Source organism: Hypanus sabinus, chromosome X2 (genome assembly GCF_030144855.1).
Source record: "Hypanus sabinus isolate sHypSab1 chromosome X2, sHypSab1.hap1, whole genome shotgun sequence".
Lineage (NCBI taxonomy): Eukaryota > Metazoa > Chordata > Chondrichthyes > Myliobatiformes > Dasyatidae > Hypanus > Hypanus sabinus.
Genome location: NC_082739.1, coordinates 43,570,396 through 43,598,122, shown reverse-complemented (window position 1 = coordinate 43,598,122; position 27,727 = coordinate 43,570,396). Strand labels below are relative to the sequence as shown.

Sequence of the window (27,727 nt, the reverse complement as noted above, 5' to 3'; positions counted from 1 at the left end):
ATTCAAAGGGGGGAAAGGGGCCACAGTGGTTGACAAAGGAAGTCAGAATTTGCATAGCATTAAAAAAAAGGAAGTATGACAGAGCTAAGGTGAGTGGGAGGACAGATGATTGGGAAATTTTTAAGGAACAACAGAACTTAACTAAAAAGGCAATATGGGGAGAAAAAAAGAGGTATGAACGCAAGCTAGCCAGGAATATAAAGGAGGATAGCAAGAACTTTTTTAGGTATATGAAGAGAAAGAAGATAGTTAAGAACAATGTTGGGCCCTTGAAGAATGAATTGAGTGAAATTGTTATGGGAAACAGAGAAATGGCAGAAGAATTTAATGAGTACTTTAGATCTGTCTTCACTAGGGAAGACACAAGCAATCTCCCAGATGTATGGATGGGCCAAGGACATAGGGTAACAGAGGAAAAGAAACAGATTGACATTAGGAAGGAAACGGTGATGAGTAGACTGATGGGACTGAAGGCTGACAAATCCCCAGGTCCAGATGGTCTGCATCCTAGGGTACTAAAGGAGGTGGCTCTGGAAATTGAGGATGCATTGGTAATCATTTTCCAATGTTCCTTAGATTCAGGATCAGTTCCTGAGGATTGGAGAATGGCTAATGTTATCCCACTTTTTAAGAAAGGAGGGAGGGAGAAAGCAGAGAACTATCGACCTGTCAGCCTAACATCAGTAGTGGGGAAGATGCTAGAGTCCATTATTAGAGATGTAATAGTGGCATGTCTAGGTAGCAGTGATAGGATTGGGCTGAGCCAGCATGGATTTACCAAGGGCAAATCATGCTTGACTAATCTATTGGAGTTTTTCGAGAATGTAACCAGGAAGTTAGACAAGGGAGATCCAGTGGATGTAGTGCACCTCGATTTTCAGAAGGCATTTGATAAGGTCCCACATAGGAGATTGGTGGGTAAAATCAGAGCTCATGGCATTGGGGGGAAGATATTGACATGGATAGAAAACTGGTTGGCAGATAGAAAGCAAAGGGTAGCGGTGAATGGGTGTTTCTCGGAATGGCAGGTGGTGACTAGTGGGGTGCCACAGGGCTCGGTATTGGGACCACAGCTGTTTACGATTTACATCAATGATTTAGATGAAGGCATTGAGAATAACATCAGCAAGTTTGCTGATGATACTAAACTGGGTGGCAGTGTGACATGTGATGAGGATGTTAGGAGAATTCAGGGTGACTTGGATAGGCTGTGTGAGTGGGCAGATACTTGGCAGATGACATTTAATGTGAATAAGTGTGAGGAAATCCACTTTGATTGTAAGAACAGGAAGGCAGATTATTATCTAAACGGTGTAGAGCTAGGTAAAGGAGAAATACAAAGAGATCTAGGAGTCCTTGTACATCAGTCACTGAGGTGAATGAGCAAGTGCAGCAGGCAGTGAAGAAGGCTCATGGAATGTTGGCCTTTATTACAAAAGGAATTGAGTACAAGAGCAAGGAAATCCTTTTGCATTTGTACAGAGCCCTGGTGAAACCACACCTGGAGTATTGTGTACAGTTTTGGTCTCCAGGGTTAAGGAAGGACATCCTGGCTGTAGAGGAAGTGCAGTGTAGATTCACAAGGTTAATTCCTGGGATGTCTGGACTGTCTTATGCAGAGAGGTTAGAGAGACTGGGCTTGTACACACTGGAATTAAGGAGATTGAGAGGGGATCTGATTGCAACATATAAGATTATTAAGGGATTGGACAAGATAGAGGCAGGAAATATGTTCCAGATGCTGGGAGAGTCCAGTACCAGAGGGCATGGTTTGAGAATAAGGGGTAGGTCATTTAGGACAGAGTTAAGGAAAAACTTCTTCTCCCAGAGAGTTGTGGGAGTCTGGAATGCACTGCCTCAGAAGGCAGTGGAGGCCAATTCTCTGGATGCTTTCAAGAAGGAGCTAGATAGGTATCTTATGGATAGGGGAATCAAGGAATATGGGGACAAGGCAGGAACCGGGTATTGATAGTAGATGATCAGCCATGATCTCAGAATGGCGGTGCAGGCTCGAAGGGCCGAATGGTTTACTTCTGCACCTATTGTCTATTGTCTATTATCTTCAAGGAGTGGTGCCTCAGAAGGTGAGATCCATCATTAAGGACCCCCATTGCCCAGGACATGCCCTCTTCTCATTGTTACCATTGGGAAGGAGGTACAGAAACCTGAAGGCACACACGCAGCAATTCAGGAACAGCTTCTTCCCCTCTGCCATCTGATTCCTAAATGGACATTGAACCCATGGACATTACCTCACTTTTTAAAGAATATTATTTCTGTTTTTGCAGTGTTTTAATTTAACTATTTAACAAACGTGTGTGTATGTATATATATATAACACACAAACACACACACTCTTACTGTAATTGATTTACTTACTTTTTTTCTTTCCATATTATCATACATTGCATTGAACTGCTGCTGCTAAGTTAACAAATTTCATGACACATGCCGGTGATAATAAACCTGATTCTGATTCTGAATTCCTCCATCAATTACTATTCGGAACTAATACACAGTTTTGTAGTATTGCAGAGGTACTAGTAGTGTTCTAATTTGTTTTGTATTTCACTTAAATTCATAAATTGTTACTTTGTTAAATGGTAGATTCTCTTTTGTTATACTTTTTAAACTTTTTCTATGAAAGTTCAGCTAATTTGGGTAGCCACTTAATTGGGCCAAAATGTACTGGTCTAGCTGTGTCCCAATTAGCCAAAATCCACTGAATTAGATCTGAATGCAGTTTAGAAACTGATTTATTGAATGCCATGACATATATAATCAAATAGGTGACACTGTATGTAATCGCAAAGTTGCTGTGAATTTAATACCAATGTGACTAATCTACAGTATCATTCCAAAATCCATTTGTTATAACAATAAATAGGGTAAGCTCCGTGGAAGAAACAGCTCAGAGGTTTATAGGGTGTATCAACATAGTCACCAAAATGTTATAGTGTGCTTTCTTGTTAGGAAACCTTGTTAGGAGATATTTTCAAAACAGTGTCAATATCTATGGTGTATGCTGTGGGAAGGGAAGACAATTCACAGAATGGCAATGAGAATTTGTGCCTGCAATACTGTCCAAAGTGCTGCTCTCAGGAATTTGGTCAATGCAATCAAATGGAAGTAGTAGATGAATGTTTCCTTGATAGATTGGATAAAATAATAGAGGTAAGTCCAAAGTCCAAAGTAAATTTATTATCAGAGTATGTATATGTCACCATATACCACCCTGAGATCCATTTTCTTCCAGGCATTCAGAGTAGAACAATGAAGTACAATAGAACCAATGAAAAATTACACACAAATACTGACAAACAACCAATGTGCAAAAAAAGACAAATTGTGTAAATAAAAAAAATCCAATAATAAGATGGTATTTTGAAATACTGATCATGCTATCAAATTATTATTGCTTGGGTTTTCATGAGGTTTGTTTTAATTTGTATTCAACATTTTTAGTGCTTTTCATTTATTGAAACAAACCTCAGGAGATGCATCAACTTTCAGCTTTTGTAAAGGCAACTTGAATGAATCTGGTAAGATTAACCTTGCATGCGCATTAAAAGTCACTTTAACATTACATTTACCGTGTCATACCAAGACTGCACTGCACTGTCACAACACGGACCAGCTCGTTCCACAAATGGAATTGGCCAGCCACCTTCATGTGCACTTTGAAAACCTCTTATGGCACTGCTAGAGCAAACTGAATGAAAAAGTAAATTCTGTTTGGTTGACGTCATTTCGAGTGCAGAATTCTATTGACGAAAAAGATTATTTCTCCGAGTAGACCTATAGTGATATTTACTCATTTTCCTTTCAAGCTCAATAAATGATGCATTATTGAATGGATTGGAAGTATAAATACCAACAGGCATCCTTCTGAAGGTAAACAGGTTTCAGTAATAAGATACTTGCAAAAGTCATTTAGCCTTATATTCTGTCTTTATTTAATCAAAGGGAACTACTTCCATTATGTTAAGTGGGAGCACAATCAGCCCTAGATATGTCATCTGGCATATCAGCACAGGCTTCTGTACCAACGCCCACTGTTCAGCCCTGCGTGGAGTGCTCTATATTTAACCATTCTGGGAGAATGAAAAGTGATTTTTATATATATTTTTAAATTAGTACCTCTCGTGGTACCACACACTGGGAATGATTTTAAGTAAACAGCCCCATGGAGAATAAAACGAATCTAATTGACTAAGTACAAAGAGCACCCACCAAAAGTCAGCATGATCTTTTGTTTTTAAAATGCTTAATTGGGATTTGACTGCAGTTTAACCAGGTCCATCCTGCCTCTCCACTTCACCCTCTTGAAATGGTCTTGACAGCTGATCCTGAATTGCCTCCCTTGTAGTGGGTGGGAAGTCAGTCAGCATCATTTTATGCAAGGCCTAGAAGTTCAAACATATCTAATTCAATCATTAGAGCAGAGTCATTTATCAAAAACTGGCTTGGTTCAAATAAAGTTGACCATTGCATTAATCACGGGGGGTGGGGGGGGAAGTTAATTTACATGTATGAGTTTGAGCAAAAATATCACAGCATGGGGAAGCTATGTCAGTTTGCCTGGGGAATATTGGAAGCAGATTTTCAATCATGCAATATATGCAAGGCTTCTTTGACACCCTGGCCAGAGGTGATCCCAATCTCATCCCAATCAGTGGGGCCTCCATTGTCGTGCTCCTGCTGACTCATGGAGGCTCTGATTCCCATGCTTTCGATTTAGCTGGCACCCTGGAAGATACCAAGAGGCACGGTAGCATTGTGGTTAGCACAACACTTTACAGTACCAGCGACTCGGGTTCAATTCCTGTTGCTGTCTGTAAGGGGTTTGTGTTTTCCCTGTGACCGCATGGGTTTCCTCCAGGTGCTCCATTTTCCTCCCACAGCCCAAAGACTTACCGGTTGGTAGCTTAATTGGTCATTGTGATTAGGCCAGGGTTAAATTGGGGATTGCTGGGTGGCACGGCTCAAAGTGCCAGAAGGGTCTTTTCTGTCCTGTATCTCAATATACAAAAATAAAAGAAGATTTATTATAATACTATGTGACAACAAAAATCAGTGAAGAATAAGGAGGTTGTATTTATAGAAATAACATCAAATAGTCGGGAAAAACTGCTATTCCAACACTACCAAAGTCCTGAACATAGTGATATTGGGAAGCGTTTTATTATCATTACAGGTCTGAGACAGAGTGAAAAACGTCTGTTTGCGTGCCATTCAGAGAGATCATGTCATTATTAAGTACAGCAAGATAGAAGAAAGAGAAACAAGTGTTGTGGTTATAGAGAAAGTGGAGTGCAGATAGACCCATAAAGTGCAAGGGCTATGACAAGGTAGATTGGGAGATCAGAACTTGACAGTTCTTCTTTTAGCATTGCAGATCATCAGAATCTTACTGTATATTGAAGGCTTCACTTGAATAATTACAGATATCTATCACTTTAGCGCAGCTGTCTCGACTAATGCAGGGCTTTTAACTGTATTTCCACAAACAAAGGTTCCAACGCTGTTTTACATGTACTCAGCTACAACCATTGGAACCTCCTATGGTTGCTTTTCTTAGTCAACACAAATATTGGCTGCCAAAGGATATCAATTGTGCATTGATTTTGAGAGTTACGCTGCAACTTTGAACACAATAATTAACAGAGCTGCAGATGGCAAGGCTATAATGGAAATTCTTAAGAATTCTAGATAAATGGATGAGACCAACACCAATATTGAGAATGTACTAACTCAACGATTCTGTGGGAATAATGTATAGTGTGGTATATATACTCAGTGGCCACTGTATTAGGTTAGGTGCACCGATAATGAAAATATATAATCAGATAATCATGTCGCAGCAACACAATGCATAAAAGCATGTAGATGTAGTCAAGAGGTTCAGCTGTTGCTCATGCCCAAAATTAGAATGGGGAAGAAACATAATCTAAGAGACTTTGGCTGTGTAATGATTGCTGGCGCCAGATCGGATGGTTTGAGTATCTGAGAAATTGCTGATCTCCTGGGATGTTCATGCACAACAGTCTCTAGAATTAACAGAGAATGGTGCAAAAAAAAAATCCAGTGAGAGGCAGCTCTGTGAGTGAAAATGACTTGTTAATGAGAGAGGTCAGAGGAGAGTGGTCAAACTGGTTCCAGCCGACAGGAAGGCAACAGTAACTCAAAAAAAAACCACGCACTACAACTGTAGTGTGCAGAAGAGCATCTCTGAATGCACAATACATCAAGCCTTGAAGTGGATGGGCTTCAGCAGCTGAAGACCACACCGAGTTTCATTCCTCTACTAATGAAGTGGCCACAAGTATACATTAGGAATGAAAAATTGATCATTTGCACAATAGCAGCAGGGAGATAGACTATTATCATGAGAATTCTGTGCTCTTGATAATTATCCTGGATGGCATGGAGATGGACTAATATCACCAGAATTCATTACTCTCGATAACTAACCTGACATTCTTATCCTGAGTAAATCATCAACTACAGAATGGAACATTAAAACAGTGTGATGCAGGTTGCTGTTTGCAGGAAATTATCACCAGTTAGAAGAATATAAATCAGGCCTTTTACCCCAGTTCAAATCCTAATGACTTTGACAACGAGATTTTCACCCAAAATCTAGATCTTTGATTAAAACTTTCGCTAGTTGATATAAATGGTGGAAATACCTTTCCAGGACTTAAGGGTAAACAAAAACTATCCAGATCAATAGCTAGAAGTACCACTAAGCAACACTGTAGAACTCATACCTTCTCAATTTTCTGTTAGCTGAAAACTCATAATTCGTACAAATGCACAAACTGTCTTATCCCAAGGCTTCACTTATTAAAATCCCTACACAATTTATCAATCTGATTTTCATTTTAGGAAGAATTAGTAAAAAACTGCAAAGAATTTTATTCAGTCAAATATATTTTCAGGTCTGTATGGACGCTTGGTCTAGAGGTCACATCAGGAGATTAACTATCCATTTCAATTTGCATATTAAGATCTTGCAAACACATGATCAGTTTTGCTATATTCTGCAAGAAGTGAGTGGGTTTCAGAAAAGCCCTTTGAAATCAGAATTGCAAGTTCAAAATGAACAATTAAAAGGCTCCTTTCTCCACCTTTCAGCATCCTGCATGACATTAATTTGAACAGTCGACAAAAACAATAAAAATCAAAAGGTGAACTACCTTTCCAGGGCTTGAGAGCAAACAAAAACCATTCAGATCAATAGTTGGGAATTGTACCAAGCAGATAATTGATTGCTATTACAGTTGTATAGGGATAAATTTCCATGAAGCTTTTTCTGCTTGTCTGGCAGAGTTCTGGCACAGAAGACAACAGACTTTCCAGCAGAAGTAATGTAAACCCAGGATAGCGGTGTGGAGAGCAGAAGCTCTCCCAGAGGAACAATATGGCCAAGAGCTCTTCCAAGGCTGATGTTACGGTATGCTGTTAGATCGAAGGAGATTTATTCTGTATTTGGAGGCAGACCTGCTCCAGTGGACAATGATAAGGACACCGATTGTGCAGCGTGTAATTCTCAACACTGACTTTGCTGTCACCTTGAACAGGACAGAACTCACAAAAAGATAACAACCAACAAAAAGCCAGTACAGTCACTTACAGTTTACTGTTACTTGTACTTTGCGCACATCAGCAGATGACACATCGTTATAGGCGCTGCACTCATATTCACCAGCATCTTCCCTTGCAATTCCTGTGATTTCCAAATATTCTTCATCACTGGCAAAACCTCGAGCTGGAAGGAAAGAACAAAGGCATGCATGAAATGAAAACTATTCATAACTCTATATACAAGTCAAAATCTTTTCAAATGCTCTTGAATCTTTTATAGCTCTGAGATGGCTAGACAGAACCAACTAAATAATTATAAGTTACATTATGGAATCCTCCACTGCTGCTGTATTATGTTCCTAGTTAAAATGACTGCACATCTCATCACAGTTCCAAACAAACATTTATGTAGCTAACAGGCCGTCAAACGTCTCAGCAATTGGTTTGACAAATCTGAAGCTGCCTGATGCAAAAACTGGGCTCTGTTGCATTGACATGGAGGCACAAGATATTGAAGATGCTGGAATCTGGAACGACAAACAATCTGTGGCAGGTTGATCAGCAGCTGTTGGGAGTGGAAAACAAACTGTTGACATTTAGAGTCAAAACCCTACATCAAACAGAAAGGGTTGCAATGCCAATTTTGAAAATCAGTTTTATTTGTCACATGTTCTGCATATTAAAACATGGAAACATACAGTGAAATGTGTGGTTTGCATCAAATCAAGCGCCGAGGATTGGGCTGAGGGCAGCCCATAAGAGTCACAAACACGAGAAAATCTTCAGATGCTGGAAATCCAAGCAACACACACAAAATAGTGCAGGAACTCAGGAGGCCAGGCAGCATCTATGGAAGAGAGTAAACGGTCAATGTTTTGGGCCGAGACCCTTCATCAGGACTGGAAAGAAAGCAGAGAAGTCAGAGTAAGCAACCTTCTTACTCTGACCTCATCTTTTTTCCAGTCCTGATGAAGGGTCTTGATACGAAACATCAACTGTTTAATCTTTTCCATAGATGCTGCCTTGCCTGTTGAACTCCTCCAGCATTTTGCATGTGTAGCCCATAAAAGTCACCATGTTTCCAGTGCTGTAATTTACCAACTCTGTCTTTAGAATGCTGAAGAACACCTGAACACCCGGTGGAAACTCATGCTGTCACGGAGAGAATGTACTAACTCCTTACAGACAGTGACGGGAATCGAACCCTGATTGGTGATTCTTGGCATGGTAAAACAATTGTGCTAACTGCTACGTTACTGTATCATCCGCACGCTGTTGCACATATTGCCCATATCAAAGGAAATTATACAAAAATTAGACACTGACTTTTGTTTTTGAAAGGTGATCAATATGATGAAGAAATGGTAGAAACCAATTTCCAGACTGTTCAGTGGAAACATTTGGTCACTCTGTGCAGGATTGTGACCCAGAATAACTCTTGGGTAATGTAGTCTGAATTCATTAAGGTATTTATAAAACACCTCTCATGATATTTGGATATGTCTTTTTAATGATCAATGGACTACTTTGTAAGTATAGTCAAGCAAAGTAAGAAAAAGAACAGCTAATTAAGATACTAAAAATAGCCATCAAGTGGAAAAAAATTATCAGAAATATCAAGTTTAGAAAGAATCATAATCAAGTTATCACCACTGACATAAATATGTTGTGAAATTTGTTGCTTTGCGGCAGAAGTACAGTGCAATACGTATATATTGCATATCGTGCGCATGGGTTGGTTCATTGTCCATTCTGAAATCTGATGGTGAAGGGGAAGAAGCTGTTCCTAAAATGTTAAAATCATGTCTTCAGGCTCTTTTGCCTCCTCTCTAATGGCAGGAATGAGAAGAGAACATGACTTGGGTGGCCCAGGACCTTAATAATGGATGTCGCCTTTTTGAGACACTGCATTTTGAAGATGTCTTCGATGGTGGGGAGACTAGTGCCCATGATGGAGCTAGCTGAGTTTGCAACTTTTTACAGCTTTTTCCAGTTCTGTGCAGTGGTCTGTCCGTACCAGAAAGTGGTGCAGCCAGTTAGAATGCTGTCCATGGTACCACCTATAGAAATTTACTAGTCTTTGGTGACATACCAAATCCTCTCAAATTCCAAATGAAATATAGCCACATGTGTGCCTTCTACATAACTACATCAATATGTTGGGCCTAAGATAGATCTTCAGAGATGTTGACACCCAGGAACTTGAAACTGCCCACCCTTCCCACTGCTGATCCCTCAATGGTAACTGGTGTGTGTTCCCTTGACTTCCCTTTCCTGAAGTCCACAACCAATTCCTTGGTCTTACTGATGTTGAATGCAAGGTTGTTTTTGCAACACCACTCAACCAGCTGATCTATCTCACTCCTGCACACCACCACGTCACCGCCTGAGATTCTGCCGATAACACTTATGTCATCAACAAATTGATAGATGGTGTTTGCACTGCGCCTAGCCACACAGACATGAGCTTAGAGAGAGTAGAGTAGTGGGCCAAGCAGGCATCCTTGAAGTGCACCAGTGTTGATTGTCAAAGAGGAGTTGTTATTTTCAATGACTGTGGTTTGCTGGTAAGGAAATCAAGGATCCTATTGTAGAGCAAGGTACAGAAGCTTAGGTTTTTGAGTTTTTTGGCTGGAGCTGAGGACATGATTTTGTTGAACGCTGAGCTATAGTCAATAAACAGCTGTTATCAGGTCCAAGGCTGAGTAAAGTGCCAGTGAGATTGTATCTGTTGTAGACCTATTATGGCAATAGGCAAATTGTAATGGATCCAGGTCCTTGCTTAGGAAGTAGTTAATTCTAGTTATAACCAATCTCTCAAAGCACTTCATCACAGAAGATGTGAGTGCAACTGAGCGATAATCATTGAGGCAGCTCACACTGCTCATCTTGGGCACTGGTGCGATTGATGCCCTTTCGAAGCAGGTGGGAACCTCTGACTACAGCAGGGAGAGTTGAAGATGTCGTTCAACTCCCCCAGTTGGTTGGCATAGGATTCAGTGCCCTACCAGATACACCATTGGAGCTTGTTGCATTGTGAAGGTTCACCCTCTTGAAAGATGGTCTGACGTCAGCCTCTGAGACAGTGAACACGGGGTCACCAGAAATCTTGACCCGAGATGTTTACTGTCCATTTCCCTCCATAAATGTTTCTTGACCCTCTAAGTTCTTCCATTGCTTAGTTTTTGTTCCCTAATTTTATACATAGCAATCTACTAGGGTTCCTAATTATTTGCTTTACTTACCTGCAATCTTTCTGTACTTCACATACTAAGAGGCAAAGATCTGCTTGTGATCTGTAGTCTCACTGCTCCCAATTCTGACATTCAGATTTCAGTGTAAGTTAGCGTGGTTAAGAGAAGGTCAGATCAGTTCATAAGCTCTTATCACAGGAACTTACCTTTGGATATCATTAGCCAGCAGCCATTACTCTGCCCTCTTCTACATTTTTGCTGTTGTCCCAACAAGGTGTTGGACTACTTATGCAAAGCATCACACACAAAATGTTGCAGGAGCTCAAAAGGTCAGGCAGCACCTATGGAAATGAATAAATAGTTGACGCTTCAGGCCAAAACCCTTCACTAGGACTGGGAATATAGGGGGAAGAAGCCAGAATAATAAGGTGGGGGTAGGGGGGAGCAGTAGTACAAGCAAGTAGTACCACCAAACACATCTTTACCTCTGCCCCACCCTACTCTCTGCAGGGATTATTGCCTTGTTCATTTGTCCCTCCCCATTATTCTTCCTCCTGTGGAAGAAGTGCTACACATGCCCATTCACCTCCATTCAGGGCCCCAAACAGTCCTTCCAGGTGAGGCAATACTTCACCTGCAAATTTGTTGGGGCTGTCTTTTGTGTCTGGTGCAGCCTCCTCTACATTGGTGAGACCCAATGTAGATCTGGCAGGGGGGGGGGGGTGTTTTATCAAGCATCTTATCTCCATCCGCAAAGAGCAGTAGCCAATCAGTTTAATTCCAATCCCCATTCCCATTCTGATGTGTCAGTCCAGGATTTTCTCTCCTGCCACTCCTAGCTGGGAAGAGCAACACTTCATATTCCATCTGAGTAGCCTCCAAACTGATGGCGTAAATATCAATTTTTCTACTATCGGGTAATTTTTTTATCCTCCTCCTTCCTTCTTCTTCAATTCTCCACTTGGGCTCCCCACTTACCTCTTATCTCCTCCTCACCAACCTAGCACTACCCCCTGGTGCCCCTCCTCCTTCTCTTTCTCATATCAGATTCCTTCTTCTCCAGCCTTTTAACCTTCCCTACCTACCACTTCCCAGATTCTTACTTCATCTGTCCTCCCTCACAAACCTGGCTTCACCTATCACCTTTTAGCTTGCACTCTCTCCTCCCCCCCCCCCCCCCAACCCCTGCACCTTCTTATTCTGGCACCTTCCCCCTTCCTTTCCAGTCCTGATAAAGGGTCTTGGCTTGAAATGTCGACTGTCTATTCATTTCCATGGATGCTGCCTGACCTGCTGAGTTCCTCCAGCATTTTGTGTGTGTTACTTTGGAGTTCCAGCAACTGCAAAATCTCTTGTGTCTGTGGTATGTAAAATATGGCTGACTGGCAAAGAATACTCCTTCCAAGTAACTGTTTGCATGTGACTGTGGCCACACCATGGCACGCTGCTTCAACAGGCGAGCTAAACCAGGTGAGACGAGCCAGAAAATTTGAATCCTGGTGAGATAGAGATATGCCTACCCAGTATACAAAGCCAGTTTTGGCAGACTGGGCGGAGGAGATAACTACAAGATCCAACGGCCATGAAGGCTGTTGGGCAAAACCTCGTGGAGAGTGAAGGGCAGGACGAGGCACAGAAGACACATCTCCAGTAGTGACTGTTTCTTGTACGATTGGACTAGAATTATTGATGCCAAGAGAGTGGAACATCCCCAGTCCAATGGCTTTTTCACTATAAAACTCCTCCCACACAGGTTTTGGTCATTGATTAAAACAATGAACAATTAACACTCCTTCTATCCACTTACAAACCAGAAATAGTGCTTTTCCAATAATTTGTATTTTTTAGTGCGGGGAATAAGTGACAGTTTCCACTACTGTTGTGCTATGTATTCAAAGCTATGTATGCTTCTGTAGGCCAAATTCAATGAAAGCTAGAAGATATATGATTGCCTGGTCTTGCCGTAGCCCAGATGAGAGAATGGCCCATTGGCAACACAAAATAACATAATAACTTGCTTCACTGCTCACTCAGATAGCTAAACACTTTCTTCAGCTTTCATTAAGCTTAGCCCATGGGTGCTATAAAACTACGACTTCACCTCTTTGGGGGGTTTACAAAGCAAACTGGCGAGAGGAAGACTAAAATAAACAGTAATTCCATTCTGTCACTTTTGGAGCAATTAGTCACCAGCAATGGACAGAATTTGACATGTGCGTTTTATATGTTGACAAGTACACAATTTTTAGTGTCTGCCCTCTGAAATAGAATAATCTGTGGACAGCGAAGAGGGATTTGAGTTCACTGGAAGTAAAGTAAAGCTCTGCATGTTCAGATAGGTTTGTCTACTCTGCAGTTTCCTGCTTATCTTTAGTGAGCTTAATTTATCTGCCGTTCCTAAATAATTATAGCATAGATGATATATATCTCTGTTAATATGGTCACTCTGATTCATATGGTCTCACTGTTACTGTACATCAACATAAATGGTAAATATTTCAGTAAATGATCAACACAGAAGGATGATCACAAGACGAGCAACAGAAAAGCAATAAACATAAAACATAGAACAGTACAGCACAGGAACGGGCCACACAGCCCACAATGTTGTGTCGAACCAGCTAAAAAGTAAATCAAAAACCCCAATAAACAAGTTCCTCCTGTCCACACGATGTTCATACCCCTCCATCTTCCTCATAGTCATCTGCCCATCTAAATGTCTCTTAAAAGCCTCCAGTGTATTTGTCTCTACCACCATACCAGGTAGCAAATTCCAGGCATCCCCCCCCCCCACTCTCTGAGTGAAAACTTACCCCTCACATCCCCTTTAAACCTACCCCCTCTCACCTTCAATGCATGCCCTCTGGTATTAGATATTTCCACTCTGGGAAAAAGATACTCCTTGTCTACTCTATCTATGCCTCTCATAATCTAAAAACCTCTATCAGATCTCTCCTCAGCTTGACTCACTCCAAAGAAAACAACCCAAATTTGCTCAGCCTCTCATAATAGCACATACCCTTCAAACCAGGCAGCATCCTGATAAACTTCTTCTGCGCCCTCTCCAAAGCCTCAACATCCTTCCTCGGTAGTGGGGTGACCAGAAATATATGCAATACTCTAGCCAGAGCTTTATGAAGTTGCTACATAACCTGTTGTTTTTTCTTTCTTCTTTTTCAAGGCATTTAGTTCAAACGTCAAAAAGTTAATATGCCAGACTATATAATTACTTCAGATATTTTAAACGCTTCTGCCAGATCAGGATTCTGTCTGAGTTGAACTTTGGCTCACTGCCTTTGGTAATTCATGAAGCTTTAATTAAAAAAATTTGCAAAACCCACCAGCCTCTGTCTTGCCTTTCACTCTCACTTCTACCTGCTGACTATCTTCCATCTACATTCTCTGGCCTGATAGAGGGTCTTGATCCGAAACGTTGACCATCCTTTGCTCCACAAACGTTGCTTAACCCCCCTGAATTCTTCTAGCACTTTGCTTTTGCTCTAACATCTGCCAACTCTTGTGTCTCTGGCTCAAAATTAAAAGCAAGTTCCAACTCTCTCAACACCTCAGTGAGTAAACAGCTCAAATTTACAAACTAGAAACTTAAATTAGCACTTCATAACACAGTGGATTCCAGTTAATTGGGACACATTAGGAAAAATACATTTTGGCCCAATTACTAAAGTTTCATGGAAGTAGTTAAAAAGATATTAAAAAAAGACAAACTACCATTTAATCGAGTAACAAATTACATATTTAGATGAAATACAGTACTAATTAGAAGACTAAGAATACCTTTACAATACTATAAAACTATGCATTGGTTCTTAATAGTCATTGATGGAGGAATTCATCCAGCATATGCTGCTGTGTACCTAGTGCAGATAATGGGCTGCCTTCATAAAATGCTTTCGATGACTGCATCCTTCTAATCTTCATTGTCATTGTAACATTCAAGATGATTGTCGATAAATACTTTCAAATTCTTCTTTGTTCCTAACTAGTTGAAGGAATAAAATCGTTTCACTTTCAGTGCTGGTTGCTTTTGTCATCTACAAGCCTGGATGCTTGAAACCACAGTGAGCAAAGCATTTCTGAATTGTCTGACTGCTTGCTTCTTGCCAACTATCAGTGACACAAATCACTGCTTTATGAACACAAACACGTGCAACTGACACTACTTAAAAACTGTTCACTCTGAGCACAGTGTATTGTCTAAAGGCCACACAAGCGCAGGTGACTGACACAAGCTTGAAACTGTTCGGCAGCAGTGCCCTGTCCCAATTAAGCAGCATCTTGTCCCAAATGAACAATGGGAATTCTGGTTATTTTCTCGATTTGTTATTGTTCTTTAAGTTGTTCCACATCAGTGGCTGCCCTGATTAATCAGTTGCCTAATTAACCGGAATCCCCTGTATTTATTTATTTTATTTCAGAATACAGCACAGTACAGGCCCTTCCAATCTAATACACCCATGATGCCCAATTATGCCCATGTGAATAATTAACCGACTAACCCATACATCTTTAGAATGTGGGAGGAAACCAAAGCACCCAGAGGAAATCCACACAATCATGCAGAGAACATACAAACTCCTTACTTACAACAGTGGGAGTTGAACTCAGGTCACTGGTGCTGTTATAGTATTACACTAACCATTATGCTGCTGTAACCATTAAGTGCTGCTCCGTAGACATGTGAGGAGTACTAAATACTCCCCGCTGGTCGAGAGGGTTCACCTTCTACATGCGAACCCCCAGTATGGCTACGTGATCTTACCTGATGGGCGGGAGGACACGGTCTCCATCCGCGACCTGGCGCCCACAGGTGCAGCAGACCACTATCCTGAACACTCTCCGGTAACTATGAACCCTGTACCCGAGGTGACACTGCGCACACCAGGCCCTACACAGACTCCTCACGACACTCATATACCAGACGTTTCGTACGCGTATATTTCAGGCACCTCGCACACGCATGAGGGATCACTGACGCCTAGTGGGCTGACGCCTCCAGTTAGGCCGGAACCAGCACAACCTCCGTCTCCGGTGCAATCACCACCGGCACCTGTGCAATCACAGTCAGTGCTACGCAGATCGCAGCGACAGATTCGACCACCTGATAGAGTTAACCTGTAAGAAACTTAGCCACATGGGGACTCTTTTAAAACAAAGGCGGGGTGAATGTGGTGAACTACATATACCTGTCTGGACACGCCCCCTGCTGACTGCTCTTGTGGCTCCTCCAACAGACCCCTGTATAAAGGCGATCGAGGCCTGAGCCCACCCTCTCAGTCTCCAGGATGTAGTATGGTGGTCACTCACTGCTTGTTCCTTCTTCCAGTCAGTAAAAGCCGATATCTCGCCTTACATCTCAGAGTGAGTTATTGATGGTGCATCAGTACCATCCAAACATTGTCGGCTCACCTTGCATACCACAGTTCCAAGTAATGTAGGAATATCACACCCCCACCTCCTCCTTCTCTATGTCCTAAAAATTGACTGTATCTAATTACAATGAAAGGTCAGCTTCAACTTTCTCTCTCTCTCTCTCTCTCCCCCCTCCCTCCCTCTCCAGATGCTGAAGGATTACCTGAGCATTTCCAGCATCTTATGGCTTTATTTTGTATTTCCAGCATCTACTGTGTTTTGCTTTTGCATTAAAAGTACAACCAATCTGCAACATAGAGTTACAATAAGGTAAACTATCCAAGGACAGTTAATAACCTGAAGTTCCTAATAAATGTGTGCTTGGGCAAAGCATGCAGCATGGTAACGTGAGATTATGACAGTGGTTTGTTTTCCAAAGACTGGCTTGCTCAAATTGTTGAGTGAAACTAGTAAATAATTGCGATGATAAATGTTACACAGTATTTCACCGAACTCACCCAATAAAGCTGCTACCACAAAGGTAATTACATTTAGTACACTGTATTTAAATTCCAGTAAATTCTGAATGTTGGTCTGAAGTTTGAAAACTGGGAACTGAAACTGTTTTTGCTCTCAACTCATGACCATCTTTGACAGAAGTGGTTTTGAAAGCAGCCATTGCAGATAAGGTAGAATTGACACCGGTTATCTGTAGGAAGCAGGCAATGGAGTCAGACCCTTGTGTGACTAGATTGCAAGGCATCCTCCACGAGCATCTCACCATGAATAAAACAAACTGCAACCTATCTGCTCCAATATGCAGACCTTGCGTTAAATATTTCATGAAGCAAAGTGGCGGATAGCATCAGTGAGCCTATAACTTCACACAAAGGCCTGACACAAGAAATAAAAGAAACCAGTTAGCTGCATCACAGAGAGAGACAGGAGGAGTCTTGATGTCTTTGGAAAGAAATAGGAACAACCCTTCCGTTGATTTGAATATGAAAACTGTAAGGACACAGCAAGTTTGTTTTGATTAGAAGGATGAATTCAAAATGAGGAACTTGCATTAAAGATAATATTTAAGATAATTCTTCCACAGTTCGTGGAAGAATTTTGTTTCATCTCCAATTATTATAGTTTCAGAACTCATGTAGACTTTAACCAGAGTCTTTGGACTGTGTTGCTATAAGAAATCGAATACACCTAAAACGACCAATAGCAGTCTTTTAGGATGCATGCTTTTCATTGGGGTGGACGTTGAATGATTATCATTGAAGAATATAAATTGCTGATCTCACATATTCAACTCAGCCTTATGCCATAATCAGCACACGCTCTACTTAAGCAACACAGAGAGATAATGATTGAACAGAGGCAAAGAAATGCTATTATTCTATCATCTGCTGTGTCCAAAAGACTAGGCTTTCACTAGACTTTTGATTATTATTCTGATAAGTGCAGTTTATTATACATTTATTGACCATATATGCCAGAATTTTATGAGTAGAGCAGATAAAAGCATTGAAGCCAAACAAAATGTCCATAAGCAAAAGATACCATTTTACAATCATAATAAATCACAGTCTGCCTTGGAGAAAGATTTAATAACTAATGTTGTCCCAAGCAATGATCCATGAAAAGAATATGAGATTATAGGCATTCTATTCATTGTGCACAGGTTGGAATAAGGAATGACACTGACAAAGGAAACAAATTCTGCGTTGGGCATTTCATCCAAGTTACAGTGAGAAAGCTTTTATTTTCTGCAACTCATTTCATCAATTCCAACTTAAAAAATGGCAAGACAATGCCATTCATTATTGCACAAATAAGTATATTCCACAGATGAAGCAAACAAGTTGTCTGTTCTTTCGGTGGAATAGACGTTAGGTCAATTTTCACTCCAAAGATACCCAAAAGGAAGGCAGGCGATATTGAGCCTTCGAATTGCTGCTGAGACATGACTTTAAAAAAGCACCATTGTATCGCACCATCTCTTCAAACGCACAATTATCTATTCATTTCATTAACTTCTCTGGCAAACTGAAGCAAAATACCCAGGTCTTCTCACCTCATTCCAATTAATACTTGCAAATTCTGACAGTGCACATATAGGAAATTGCTAGTTAATATCGTAACACGTTAATTGCCTGTATTGGTTGTGAAAGTGCTATAACCGTGTTTAGTAATTCTAAATTAAACACCCCCAACATTTAATTAAAGTTAGAGGAATCACTTATTCCTGTGGTGAAACAAACATTCCCCCGGGTGTAGGGACTCTATTTTAATCAGCTGATTTTTTTTCTCTGTGTTATTCTGCACAAAAGAGCAGTTTCTGGATTAATGATCCTTCCAAGTAATTGACCTCCTATTGGCAAACAAGATGATTTTGCAACAGTGTTTGCTGCAGAATAGTGGAGACAGTTTGTTAACAGTGAATATTCATTTCACTGGAGTACGCCATCAAAAATGAACAGAAACTCTTCTTAATTGCAGGCAGGCCCAATGAATAACATCTTCAAAACTGTTGTGTGGTTCTGATCATAGTTTAAAAAGGCTCTGCACTTGCAACATAAATTTAAAAAATGCAGAGTTACACCATGTGCCCATTGTTTATACTGTTATCCTGGCTGCTAAAACTGTTCCCTTTCGGTTAAAATACGCAGATTGTGGGTTTATTCATTTTCATCCATTCTTTTATGTTTAAGTGTCTTCTTTGATACAAAGATTTCACAGAAACAGTTATAAATACAAAGATTTCAAATCACAACAGCTTCTCTTGTTCAAACTCCTGAAGCTGATAAAATAATTCATGGGACACGTATCCTTCTTAAAAGATGACAATAGATTTGGGACCCTGACAGCAGGAATACTGCGTCTTCCCCCACCCCCCTAACCATTTTGCAACAAGGTGGCACAGATTTCCTCAGACTCCTTGCTTCCAGGTAGGATACTTGCCTGTTGAACTAGTCAAGCTAACACTGACAGTGAGTCTGTTCAGAAACAGCGACCTGAGTTCTGATGAAGTGCCTTTGGCATTGCTATTGGTTGGTTTATTATTGCTGCGATGGTGTTGGATTCCTATGTCAGGATGCAGTTTATTGACTACAGCTCAGTGTTTAACACCATCATTCCTACAGTCCTGAGCAAAAATCTCCAGAACCTGGGAGTCTGTACCTCCCTCTGCACCTAGATCCTTGACTTACTCACCGGAAGACCACAATTCATGCAGATTGGAAATAACATCTCCACCTTGCTGACAACCTACACTGATGCTCCTCAGGGGTATGTACTTGGTCCATTGCTCTACTCTCTCTACACATATGGCTGTGCGGGTAGCTATAACTCAAATGCCATCTATAACTTTGCTGACGATACAACCATTGTTGTATCAGATGGTAATGAGAGGGCGTTTAGGAGTGAGATATATTAGCTAGCTGAGTGGTGTCGTAGCAACTACCTTGCACTCAATATCAGTAAGACCAAAGAATTCATTGTAGACTTCAGAGAGGGTAACATGAGGGAACACACACCAATCCTCATTGAGGGATCAGAAATGGAAAGAGTGAGCAATTTCAAATTCCTGGGTGTCAATCTCTCTGAGGATCTAACCTGAACCCAGCAAATTGATGCAGCTACAAAGAAGGCAAGACTGCCACTATATTTCATTATGAGTTTGAGAAGATTTGGTGTGCCTCTAAATACACTTGAAAATTTCTATAGGTGTACTGTGGAGAGCATTCAAACTTGCTGCATCACCATCTGGTATGGAGTCAGGCGGGGGGGGGGTGGGGTATGTTACCATACAGGATTAAAATAAGCTGCAGAGTGTTGTAAAGTTAGTCAGTTCCATCACAGGCACTAGCCTCCATAGTATCCATGATATCTTCAAGGAGCAGTGCCTCAAAAAGGTGATGTGCATGATTAAAAACCCCCATCACCCACATCATGCCCTTTTCTCACTGTTACCATCAGGTAGGAGGTACAGAAGCCTAAAGACACACACTCAGTGATTCAGGAACAGCTTCTTCCTCTCTAACAGCCAATTTTTGAATGGACATTGAACCCATGAATGCTACCTCATTATTTTTTTATTATAATTTTTGCACTACTAATTTAATTTAACTATTTTATATATACACACAAAATGTAATTCAGTTTTTTCTCTATTATTATGTATTGTATTGTACTGCTGCCGCAAAGTCAACAAATTTCACCATGTATGTATGCCAGTGATATTAAACCTGATTCTGATTCTGTCTGCAAAGCCTGAAACTCAAAAGAAAATTTTTCTGTTCTATTTGATATAGGTATCTGTGAGTACCATCACTATAGGGAGGTTATACTGAATCCATCTCCTCTTCCACCTATACTTCCCTGGCTAGTCTGTGTGGTGAGTTCTATCCGCCAGTACCACTGCTTGAGTGGTGGGTCCCCTTCCCTACCAAGGAGGAGATACTTCCAGCTAATAAAGTTGTTTAAACACAGTTCATCTAATTTAAAAAATGATACATATTTAAATTCAGACATCTAATCTTTAAAACATGTTTAACACTCACAGAGGATTTATAATCTATAAAAGATTTCCAAATTACCAAAGATTTACTAACTACAAAGGATTTCCAAACACAGATATAATTCTTAAGGACTAGAATATACCAACAAATTACAGCCAGAATGAGCCCTCCATCGCAGCAACTGAAGGTTGAAGAATGAATTCTAGTTCTTCTTTCTGTAACATAATCTTTCTGGTGTTCTCCTTATCATTCCTGACAATCCCCAAAATGTCATGGTACTTATACTGTTTTCTACACAACAATATTATCTGCATGCGATGATTTCCGGACACCTTTGCTGTGACAAAATAACTCACACAGATGATCTGAAAAGCTTCTGGTGACAGAGATCCCAAACACCCACAATTCATGCTGTGAGAGATGACCCCGAGGGCACAAGTATCGTAACTTGTAACCATGTTTGATGTGCAAAGTGACATAACTCTGATGTGCTGCACTTGGCGAATGGAGCCAAGTCTCCTGGCCACTGTACTTTGCAAAGCTGGGCCTCCAGCTTCAAGCTCATTACACTAAGAACTAGGGATGGGTTTACAACAACAAGCTGAGCAAAGAGTATTTGTTTAAAGCTTAACGTTATCACCAACAACCATGACCCTTTGGAAAGCTGAGTTTAGCAATAAGCCTCTCAGGCCCTGGATGGAGAATATCCATCACACTGTCACGTGTATCTTGATACAATGAAAAACTTTTCTTCTGTGCTATTTATACAGATGAAATTATTACACAGTACATTAAGAATAAAGTAGCAATAGCAATGTAAATGCTACCGAAAAAATGCAGTACGTGTAAACGATATAGTGCAAGACCACAATGAGCTACTAAGGGCAAGAGTCCACCTTATCATACAAGAGGTCCAGTCAAGAGTCTGATAACAGTGGGATAGAAGCTGCTCTTGAGCCTGCAAGTACATGCTTTCGGGCTTTTTTTATCTTCCTCCCGATGGGAGACGGGAGATGAGAAAATGTCAGGGGTGGGTGAGGTCTTTGAATATGCTGCCTGCTTTAATGAGGTAGTGAGAAGTGTAGATGAGGTCCATAAAGGGGAGGCTGGTTCCTGTGTTGAGCTGTAACTTCCTTATAATCACATGCAAATGTGCTGCCATACCAAGTTGTTATGCATGCAGATGGAATACTTTTTATGGCCTGAGACATAAACAATTTATTTTTCCACAGATGCGGACTGACCTGACGAGATTTTCCGGTATTTATTGATTTTATTTTTGGAGAGAAGCAACCGATAAAAAACTGGCAAGCAGCTGGAGAGTCATTGAGTCACTTAGCACAGAAACAGGTATTTCAGAAATGCTTGTGGTCTATGGACTTTCAGTATAGTCTGCAATACACTGAGTGGGTGTCTACCATTACACAGCCATGTTAATCTTACACAAACCCGATTTTATTCCCAATACATGCCCATCATCTCCACACCCTCCCATATGCTACATCTCATCCATAACTTACTAACCCAGAAGTCTTTAGGATATGGGAGGAAACCAGAAAACATGAAGGAAAACCATGCAGTCACAGAGAGAATATGCACACTCCATATAGGCAGCACCTTAAATCAGGAATGAACCTTGTTTCCTGGCGCTGAAAGACAGTAACTCCTGTAACAGATCTCTTTGAGGGTAATTGGGATATTGCTGCTCTGACTGGTCATTCTCCACGTAAATATTTTACTATTTAATTTTAAATAACCTTGAGTGTTTTTGAATGTTTGCAAATGCTGCAGAAATTCAAGCTCAATCTACAAGTCTTTGAGGTGAGGTTCATCAGCCAGTGGAGCAATTCTACTAATATTCCAATCACCCTCAGAAAGGGTTTGACACTCCTCTTAGCTCTTCACTTTCTCACATCCCTTCAACACTGCCTCCGCCAATCGCGAAAGACAGCTTGAGGACTTGGTGACATGGTGATGTGACAACAACCTTTCCCTCAATGTCAGCAAAACGTCATTGTCTTCAGAAAGGGAGGTGGGAAGCAGGTGGTGGTGCGCATGCTCCTGTCTACTTCAATGGTGTTGAGGTGGTGACGTTCACTGTGAACCACCGATAGCCTGTCATAGCCAAGAAAGATCACCAATGCCTCTACTTCCTCAGGAGATGAGAGAAATACACCATGTCGCTGTCGACTCTTAGCAATTTTTATCAGCGTACCATAGAGCTTGGCAATTGCTCTGCACATGACTGCAAGAAACTGCAGGGAGTTGTGGACACAGCTCAACGCGCCACAGAAGCCAGCCTCCCTTCAGTGGACTCTGTCTACAATTCTTGCTGCCTCAGTAAAACAGCCAGCATAATCATAGACCTCACCCACCCCAGACATTCTCTCTTCTCCCCTCTCCCATTGGGCAGTAGATACAAAAGACTGAAAGCACATATCACCAGGGTCATGGACAGCTGTTGTCTCACTGCTATCAGACTTGAATGGACTTCTTGTACGATAAGATCGACTCTTGTCCTCATCATAATCTACCTCATCATAACCATGCACTTTATTACTTCCCTGCACTGCATCTTTTAGTAGCTTTGACACTTTATACTGCATCGTTATTGCAATAATTTGATCTGTACATTTTTTTGCTGTACCTTGGTACATGTTAAAATAACAAACTATGCCAACACCAACACTAATAGTCAAAAGGGAGGTGACCATCAAGCCTAACAGCTTGCCAGCCAGAAGAATGCATGGCCCAAAAAATAACATATTCACTTTATGGTACATAATTAGAAAAGGGTCAATAACAGCTGGCTTTCTTAATAGATGATTCCCTAAATAAGTTCCTCAAATTCAAGGTAATTACAAACATAGTAATAAAAGGTAAAGCCTTTTTTATAGCTCCTCCAGTTCACATTGTAAACTGATACAAAACCTATAATAAACAGAGGCAACAGCAAGAGCATAGATTATTAAAATACTAGAGGGCATAGCTTTAAAGTGATGGTCAGGGGAAGAAGTTTATAGGAGATGTGTGAAGCAATTGTTTTTTTAAACACGTGAAGTGGGAGAAGTTTGTAAGGCGTTTCTGGAGTGGTAGTGGAAGTAGACATGATACTGTCATTTCAGAGGCATTTTAGACAGGCAAATGAACGGGAAAGGAATGGAGGGATAATGATCATACTTTCATAGATGGGATTAGTTTCATCTGGTATCACGAATGGTATAGATATAGTGAGGTGAAACTGCCAGCTCCTGTATTGTGCTATTTTATGTTCTATTTCCTCGAGGCAGCTACACACAAAAAAATTGCCAATTCGATCAGAAGCCTCCAGACCACAGATCCTGCCATCTCCAACTCTGGTTACAACAAAGCCAAGTGTTCAGAACTGCGGATGCCGCCGTTGCCAACACCTGTTCCAACGACCCTGGACGCCTTCAGACCATGAATTACGTGGCCTCCAGCTCCAGCTCCAATCTTGGTCAACTCTACCTCCAGGCTGAAACCTTTCTCACTGACACTGGGCTTCTGGGCTTCTCTTCCCCCACCACTATTCCCCAACTTTGGGTCTCACAGGCTTCCTCGTCACCTCTTGGATCCCAAGCTACCTTCTATGAACAACCTAACTTCAGTGCTTCTGCACACCTCTTTCCTCTTTGAACCTTACCCCCTCTGAACACACTGCCCTCCACTCTCTCTGCACTAATCCCAAACTGACCATCAAGTCGACTGACATAATGGGTGCTGTTGTGGTGTGATGGACTGACCTCTACCTTGCTGAAGCCAGCCAGAAACTCTCAGAATGCTCCTCTTCCTGACCCCTTGAAAATGACCCCATCTCGGACCATCAGAAAAATGTCTCTGACACTATCACTACCCACGTCATCTCTGGAGAACTCCCATTCACTGCTACCAGACTCATAGTTCCCTTGCCCCACACTGCTGGTTTCTACTCCGAAGATCTGCAAATCTGACTGTCCAGGTAGGTCCACTGTTTCTGCTTGCTCCTGCCCCATTGAACTTGTGTCCATATTCTTTGAATCCATTCTATGCCCCTTGGTTCAGTCCCTTCCTACCAACATCCACGACACTTCATGTGCTCTCCATCTCCTCAACAACTTTCAATTCCATTGCCTCAATTGACTCATTTTCACCAAGTATGTCCATTCCCCATACAATCTATCACCATCAAGAAGGCCTTAAAGCTCTCCACTTCTTTCCTGATAGCAGACCCAACCAGTTCTGCTCCATCACCACCCCCCTCCGTCTGGTGGAACTGGTTATCACTCTCAAAAATTTCTCTTTTGACTTCTCCCACTTTCTCCAGATTTGGGGTAATATGGGCCCCAGCTATGCCTGCCTTTTTGTTGGCTACACGGAACAGTCCAGTTTCCAAGCATTCTGTGGCAATGCATCCCAACTCTTCCTTTGTTACATTGACAATTGCATTGGTGCTGCTTCTTTCATCAATTTTGCCTCCAACTTTCACACTGCTCTTAAATTCACCTGGTCCATTTATGAAACCTCCCTCCCCTTTCTCAATTTCTCTGTCTTGATCTTTTATAAACCCACCAATTTCCACAGCTACCTTCACAAAACCTCATCCCACCCTGTCTCCTGTAACAATGCCATTCCCTTTTTTAAGTTCCTTCATGTCCATTTCATCTATTCTAAGGATGATGCTTTATTTTCCAGGGTATCAGAGAGGTCCTCTTCCTTCAATGAAAGGGGATTCCCTTTCCCCACCATTGATGCTGCCCTCATCCGCATCTCCTCCACTTTACAGACATCTGCACCCACCCCATCTTTCCACTGTGAATAGAGTTCATCTCACCCCTTCATCCCGTTGCCTTAACAGGGATAGAGTTCCGCTTATCCTCAACTATCACCTCTTGAGCTGCCACACCAACGCAGCAGTCTCTGCAATATTCACCAGCTTCAATGAGCGCCTACCATCAAACCCATCTTTACTTCCCCCCCACTCTTCGCTTTCCACAGGGATTGCTCCCTCTGATTTCCTTGTCCATTCATCCCTCTCCATTAATTTTTCACCTGGCACATAGACCTTCAAACGAGTGAAATACTACACTTGCCCACTAACCTCCTCCTCTAACCTCCATTCAGGGCCCCAAACAGTCCTTCCAAGTGACGCAACATTTTACCTGTGAATCTGCTTGGGTCGTCTATTGTATCTGGTAATCCTGATGCAGCCTCCTCTACATTGGTGAGACCTGGTGTAAATTGAGGGACCATTTCATCGAGCACCTCTCCTCCATCTGCCAAAAGTGGAAATTCCCTGCTTAATTCCTGTCCCCATTCCTGTTCTGACATGTCTTCTTTTCTGCCATGATGAGGCCATTCTCTCAGGATGGAGGAGCAATGCCTCATATTTCATCCTGGTAGTCTCCAATCTGATGGCGTGAACATTGATTTCTCCTTCTGGAAGCTTTTTTCTTTTCCATTCCCCTCCCTCTTCTATTCCCCATCTGGCCTCTTACCTCTTCTGCTCACTTGCCTATCAGACCCCTCTGGTGACCCACCATCTTTCCTTTCTCCCATGGTCCACTCTCCTCTCCTATCAGATTCCTTTTTCTTTGGCCCTTTACCATTCCCACCCACCTAGTTTCACCTATCATCTTCTAGCTCATCCTCCTTCCCCCTCCCCTAACCTTTTTATTCTGCTGTCTTCCCCCTCCCTTTCCAATCCTGATGAAGGGTCTCAGTACTCTGGACTTCCAGCATCTGCAGAATCTTGTGCTTGGATTCAAAAGATATGTTTACATGAAGGATGGTTGATATCTGGAATGCACTGTTGGTGGAAATGGAGTCAGAAGCAATCACAACATGGAATGGGCATTTAGATATATATTTAAATCAGAGAAGCAGAGAAGGATGCAGTCCTAATAGAGACAGGTGGGATCAGTATAAGTAGGCTAAAGGGTTGGCATGGATAGCTGGGCTGAATTGCCTGTTTTTGTGCTGTACATGTCTATAACTCCAAAGCGTAAATTTTGCTGCACAGCCTGAGTAGAAAGTTCTCATCAGTATTTTTCCATTTTAATTTTAATTTCAAGATAAGCGTGGTACAATCAGAGGTGTAAAGGGTCTCAGTGGATGTTTTCTGTGACCAAATTACTTCTATGATAGTAAATCACTTTGATGCTCTCTGAAGTTAAGACAGGAACTCTATAAATGCAAATTCTTTCTTCTAAGCCACATAATCTGAAAGGATAATGTTTCTGGAACGAATACATGCCATATCTTCACCCGTGATTTATTTATAATACAATAAAATGCATTATTTCTGCATGAAAATACTGCTGTATTCTTGACAGAACCCCTTTCTAAACATGGAAAGATTTTACAGACCTGTGTTGATGAGACAGTGGATCTTTAAGGAGATAAGACGACTTCAATTGGTAGTTAAAGTGACAGAGATATCCTTGTCAAAATTTCCCAATTAAACCATGGGCCAGCTGAAACCTTGGCCATCTGCTATTTCTGGAGCTTCTTTTTTGGGATATATCTCCAATTACATATAAAACATATAAACAATTGTTAGCTTTCCCTGGAGCAGAATGTTATGAGTTCACCTCTCTCTCAAGGGATCTCAGCGCAATAATAAAGGCTCCAGTGAATTACTGAAGGATTCCTGCACTTCTGGAGGGAGTTGCATTGAGATGAAACCCAGTCTGCTCTTTCTGAATGCACCTGAAAATTTGCACAAAATTATTCTAAGATGAACAGTTATCTTGTGTCCTGGCCTACACTTATTCCTCAGTCAACAAGGGTAAAAACAGATGGTAAATGTAAGATATTCTGCAGATGTTGGAAATCCAGAGCAACCTGCACAAAATGTTGGAGGAACTCGACAAGTCAGGCAGCAGCTATGGAGGGAAAGATGCTGGAAATCCAGAGCAACAAGGATTCTAGAGAGAATCAACAAGAAGGCAGATGATCTAACTATTATCAATTGGAGGTAGGACTTTGTTGATCAGCTGCTGCACTTCCTGCATTGTAAGCTTGGTGACCAGCACATTTGAAATTCAGTGTAGC

At 41.4% G+C, this 27,727-nt stretch overlaps 1 protein-coding gene across 2 annotated transcripts in view; it reads right to left on the bottom strand.

Moving 5' to 3' along the window:
• The window catches only part of opcml (opioid binding protein/cell adhesion molecule-like), a 989,977-nt gene that overhangs the window by 76,586 nt on the left and 885,664 nt on the right, over nucleotides 1-27,727 (bottom strand). For both annotated transcript variants that reach the window (XM_059957284.1, XM_059957285.1), the window contains exon 4: nucleotides 7,640-7,774. In XM_059957284.1, the coding sequence (XP_059813267.1) occupies nucleotides 7,640-7,774 (135 nt within the window). The remainder of the gene's footprint in view (nucleotides 1-7,639; nucleotides 7,775-27,727) is intronic.